Source organism: Cnephaeus nilssonii (genome assembly GCF_951640355.1).
Source record: "Cnephaeus nilssonii genome assembly, chromosome: 13".
Classification (NCBI taxonomy): Eukaryota; Metazoa; Chordata; class Mammalia; order Chiroptera; family Vespertilionidae; genus Cnephaeus; species Cnephaeus nilssonii.
The window spans coordinates 7,462,857-7,468,415 of NC_137084.1; the positions used below are offsets into that span (position 1 = coordinate 7,462,857).

The window sequence follows — 5,559 nt, forward strand, 5'->3', positions numbered from 1 at the left end:
CCGGCTCCGCTCCGTGAGTTGTAGCCAATACCAGCTCCTGTTGACAGGGACGCTCGTCCCCTCTGTCATCTTTGTCACGGCTGCATGCTGGCAGGTGCTTGGAGGGTGGCGCACCCAGGAGGCAATGGGGGTGGGGAGGGCAGGAGGAAAAGGGGAAAAGCCAAGAAGGGGTGTGATTCAGGCACAGCCCAGGCTCACCAGGGTCTCGAGGGGACTTCTGGAAGCTAAGCTTGGCCTTTGAGTTTGTCCTAACTCAGCAAGAGCTCTCATCACCCGCCGTGTGGCCTGTGTTTGGTGAAGGGCAGCCTGGGCGGGAGGGGAGGTGGTGGTGGAAAGCCCGGGGTGCTCCGGCTCCATGTGCTAGGGGGCTCCCCGAGCTGAGGACATCCCCCCAAGAAGAGTTGTGTGGAGAGTGAAGGGACCTTGAAGTCAGAGGGCGGGGCACAGCGGTGGGTGACGGGGTCCCAGGTATGGGGTGGAGCCCTGATCGTGCCCCAGGCCCACCGTCACTACTTGTGGGGTGTCTTGGGGCACTTCCTCCCTGGGAATGGGGAGCACCGGGCGCCCACTCCATGGAGACTGGGTACCGAGTGAGCAATGCCTTCAGAGCTGGCCCGTGTGCTGTGCGTTTATTGCCATCTCATTATGGTTTCCTTGTGGGTGACGCCCCCTTATCTACTGAAGGCCCCTGCACCTGCAGCAGGTAGCTATTTCTCAGAACGGCAGCCCCGGGACGGCCATGACCCTGCCCAGGGCAGGGGCCATTCACTTCCTTCCCCGAAGGGCTTGTTGACCTTGGCCTCGCCGACTCCCAGGAGCCGGGGACGTCCTAGCAGGAAGGGGGGGCCTCTGTGACCCTGAGTTTCCTTGTGCGACGTCACGTGACGGGCACTGTTGGCTCCGTGAGCTGGGCAAACAGATTTATCCCGGGCCGCCTGTAGGCACCTGCAGGGTCGGAGCTGCGGGGTGGGCGGCTGAGAGCGGGCCGGCCCTGCGTGTGCCCGGCGCCTTCGGCTCCGACAGGCCGCCCGCCGGAGACTCTGGCCTCTCGGGTACATGAGACGCCGCTGGGAATCAGCCTCTTCTCCCACCCGAGTTCCTGGCCGCCTTCCCGGCACCGTCCCCCCGCAGGCAGGTGGGTGTCTCAGGAAGGCAACTGGCGAGGCGTCTGAGGAGCCTCCGCGAGGCCCTGGAAGCCCGTCAGCCGCGCATCCCGCGGAAGCTGGCTGTGATCCCGACTGAGTTCCCGTGTGTGTGTGTGTGTGTGTGTGTGTGTGTGTGTGTGTGTCATCGTCAAACCTCTGCGCGTGCGAATAGACCCAGAGCTGAACGTGAGCTGAGAGGGCCCTGCAGCCAATGCGCTGGACCCCCCGCCAGGGGCACGCCTGGGGCTCTGTGGACAGAAAAGGGTTCAGCCCCCCAGAGAGCAAGGCGGGGCCCAGCACAGGGTCCAGACGGCCTTTGCCAGTGGGTGGTGGCCAGGCTGCCAGGGCCCAGGGCCGGGTGATGGTGGAGGAGCAGTGGGGAGCTCGGCGTGGGCCTGGGGTTCGCTGGGACGGTCGTATGAAAACCACGAAGGGGGGCGCCAGCCGGCGCCTTTGCCCATCGTCAGGTGTGCTCCCCGCCCAAGCCTTTGCATTTGCTCTGTAGAATCTTCTGGAAAGGCTGGGTGGGAGCCCATTGTTATTTTGAAGGCAAAGGGCTCCGGGCACTGCTTCAGGTGACCGCAGCCCTGGGGGTCCCTTAGCTTTCTCTCGGGCTCAGGTACCTGTGGGTCGGACTCTACCCGACTCCCGGACGGGGCGCCTGAGACCTGCGCTCCTCGTGGGGCCCTGAGCTCCATGGGGCCCCTTCGAGTTAAGGGGTGGTAGGGTGGGAGTAGGGGAGGGGCCTGGGCTGTGTCTCCCCCGAAAGAAACTTGGCTCTGAGAGGCCAGAGCTGAACTTGGTGGTGGGCCGAGTCTGCACAGGTGTGTGTCCTGGTGAGTGTGCATGTGTGCATGCATATGTATGTGAGCATTCACATGTGCATGTGTGTGCTCGTGTGTGTGTGTGTGTCAGGCGGAGAAGGGTGGGCAGACATTTCTCAGGGCCTCGTCTTTGGGGGAGAGGAGGGAGGCCGGAGAGTCTGACCCTGGGCACCGTGTGGTCCTGGCGTGAACACTCTCTGCCCGATCCTCTCGCAGACACGCAGGCGGACGCGTCCCTCGCCTCGCTTCCCCATAAGGAGTCCGTGGCCCCGCGTGGCTGAGCAGCTTGTCCGAGGTCACTCAGTGAGTCTGCAGTGGAACCTGGTTTCGGGCCAAGGGTCGCTGTGAGGGGTGTGAGGGGGCCCCGCAGGACTGTCCCGCCCAGCCCCGGCCGTGGGTCTTGTCCCGGCTTTGGTCCCCTGGTGTGGGTGGGCAGGGAGGCGCTGGGAGTCCTTCTCTGGGCTGTGTTGTCTCACACTGCACGACCCTCTCACTGTCACGGGCGGGAGTTGGCAGCCCATGTGCTAACTGAGCCGTGTTTGGGGTCCCCCTGGGCTCGAGGGGCCTGTCCTCATTCTCTCCCCCTCTCTCCTTCCCCTTCCATTTGCACAGCTCTCTCCTGGCCTCCCCACCGGGCCCGGCGCCCACCGCGCGGCGTCCCTGCCCCCACCCCACTGGCCTGCTGCTGCTGCAGAGACGGCGCTGGACAGCGCGGCCTCCGGAGTGATCGCTAATTGGGGAGAGAAAGGGCCCGTTGTCTCGGGGGCGGAAGAGCGGCGTGGGCGGCTGAAAGAGCCGGAGAAGGTGGCCAGCTTCGCCCAGCAGCTGCCGCCGGAGACGTTTGCGGATTACGTCAGCGCTGGCGAGCAGGGGGCGCGGGCAGAGGGGAGGCTGGGCAGCCACCCGCCCTGGGCCCTGACAATGCGGTCATTGTCGGCCCCGAGAGCCGTTCGCTCCGGATGAATGCTGCACGGGCCTCTTGACCACGGAGGCCGCTCGCCGTCCCCGCGCTGTCCTCTCACAGGGCAGGGAGGCCCTGGGCCGGAGCGTGGCCTGCTCGGGGGCTGCGGAGGGGGCAGGGCCAGCCCTGGGTGTGGGCGTGGCCTAGGAGACGCCCCGCTGTCCTGAGCTCCTGGCCCAGGCCCCTGGCCGCAGGGTGGGCACTTGGTAGAGCCCTGCCTGGAACTCAGGGCCCAGCGGTGGTCTGGGCCACAACACATCGCTGCTGCCCGTGGGGCCGCCCGCCCTCGGCATGGCCTCCTGGTTTGGGGGGAGCGCGGGCCCCGACCCCCTCATGGTCCTGCTGGTGATTATCTTGCTGGCGCGCTTCATTCTGTGGTCCTGCCTCGGGAGGTACATTGACTACAGACTGGCCCGGCGGCAGCAGCCCCCCAAACCCAAGGAGGACTAGGGCCTCTCTGAACGCCAGGCACGTCCCCCCCGGAGGGCACTGTCCCTGAGATGCCCGACCCTGAGTCTGAGGGTGGTGGGGCCGGGGGTCGTGGAGCAGGGCCGGCAAAGGACCCTGTGTCCCACCCACGGGGCAGAGTGGACGATGGCCCACCTAGAAGGACCAGGGCTGCCCCGATCACGTCCTCCATCCCACGCTGGCGGGCAGAGGGCCTCCGCTGCCTGTCCGCCACTGCCTGGGGCCCCCTGTCGGAGTGCGTGATCCGGGGGTGGGTCTTGCTTTAAGACTTTCTGTGCTTCCACTTCTTTACAAACGTGTTTGCAGAAGGAGGTGGGGGTGAACCAGAGGGGTTGGGTGGGGGGCACAAGAACAGATGTGACCACACCACAGCCAGCCCGCCAACAAGAGTCACCCCCCTGTCTCAGTCACCTCCTGCCCCCCTGAGGGATGAGTAAGTGCAGGCAGTGCCTCAGTTTCCCCCAGAGCAGAGCCTTGGGAAGAAGTTTACTTGGGGCAGGAGAACCTGGCGGTGCGGGGGCTGGCGAGGAAGCCGTGAGGCTGGCGGGAAGGGAAGTGGGGGGCAGAGGAGGGCCAAGACTGACCTTCAAGGACACACCACACCGTGTCTGTCTCTCCACGTCCCACCTGGATGCACGGTGACCTGCAGGAGAAATGGCCCCTTTGCCACGTTGCTACTGCCCTGGGCTTGGGAAGGAGCTCCCTGGTGGGTGTGTCCTGTGTCCCTGGGGCCTTGGACCCCGTCAGTCTAACAAAGGGATGTGTGATGGGGCTCTGGGCCATGCGGTGTCCGCTGTACACCGGGGGCGGGGGAGCTGGAGACAGAGGCCCGACACGTGGGTGGTCAGCCGCGTCCAGGAAATGGAGCCCGATGAGAACTCAGGGCGCCAAGGCTCGGGGGCTCCCTGGTGGCGATGCTTCGTGCCCATTGCCGGGAGGAGCCAACCGGTGACCGCGGGTACAGCCGATTCCGACCTGTGTTCTCACGGCAATAAACATCACCGTGAGCACGCCAGCTGCCGGGAGTACGAGTGCTCTCCCTCACGCTGACCCTGAGGGTGAACTGGGGGACCCCGGACTGGCAATGGGGGTCAGGCATGAAGGTGGCCGTGGGGATGTTCCTGACCGCTTCACCTTCCTTCCCTCCCCTTCTCCCGTGGAAACCTCAGAGGGGCAGCCCGTGAACAGTGAGTCAGCCCGCCCCATCCCCCCGCCATCTAACCCGCTCCCCTAAATGCAGCCCGTGGTACCCCTTCGTCGGGGCTCGTCTGGAGCTATTCCGAGCGCTTTTGAGCAAATGCAAACGCCTTCTCCCCCTGCTGCGCCTTTCCCACAACTGTAGCGAGTTCCTCCTGCTCCTCTATTGCCCCAGATCTGTTTTTGTGGGTTTTCTATTTATTTCTATAATGAGCATTTATTTTTAAAGAAAGAAATAAACCAGTGAGTTATATATATATTGAAAAAGGGCAGCAAGCGACACTCTGTCGGGGAGGGTTGGGGAGGGGCTTGGGGAGCAGTCAGTCATTTCCTTGTGTGTTTAGGGGCCGGGGGTGAGTGGGGAGGGGGCGCCTGGAGTGGGGGACAGGGCAAAGGGCAGTGTGGTCCCTCGGTCTGAGCACCGATCTCATCATAAGAACCTCCTCCCCGCGAAGGAGGTCACACAGCCGAGGGAGCGGCTCCTTCTGCCCCCCCCCCAACTCTGCCCCCTGGCAGGCCACCCCCCGCCAGCCAGGCCAATCTGTGTGTGTGTGGGGGTGTGTGTGGGGAGGTTGGGAACCATGAAACAGCTCCCTGTGCCCACCCTCATTGCCCCCCATGGGACCTGATGCCACCCTCTGCCCCGCCCTGCAGGTGTGCGCCCGGCATCCTGAGAGCGGATGTTTGGAGGGGCGGGTGGGTGAGGAGGCCTGCCTGTCCTCCCAGCCGGGCGTCGGCCCAGGGCGTGGGCGGAGCAGCCTGGCCGCGGCCCTCTCCTCGCTTGGCCGGGGACCAGCACTGCCCCGCGGAGCATCCGAGAGCAGAGCCCATGGCGGAGATGAGTCGCTGGGTCTAAAAAAGCGTGACCTCGGGACGGAGCGTGCTTCCTTCCTGCGCCCGCTGTGCCGCCGAGGCATCCGCAGCAACGTGCTGCCGTGCGGGGAGGCCGGGGCCTTCCACCAGG

At 65.2% G+C, this 5,559-nt stretch overlaps 1 protein-coding gene across 1 annotated transcript; it reads left to right on the forward strand.

The window, feature by feature from the left end:
- Positions 1-3,221: 3,221 nt before the first annotated feature.
- Positions 3,222-3,380, forward strand: SMIM38 (small integral membrane protein 38; the record flags this gene model as incomplete). Its single annotated transcript, XM_079787958.1, has 1 exon — positions 3,222-3,380. The coding sequence occupies one exon, from the start codon at positions 3,222-3,224 to the stop codon at positions 3,378-3,380; it is 159 nt and encodes a 52-aa protein (XP_079644084.1).
- Between the last annotated feature and the right edge of the window lie 2,179 nt (positions 3,381-5,559).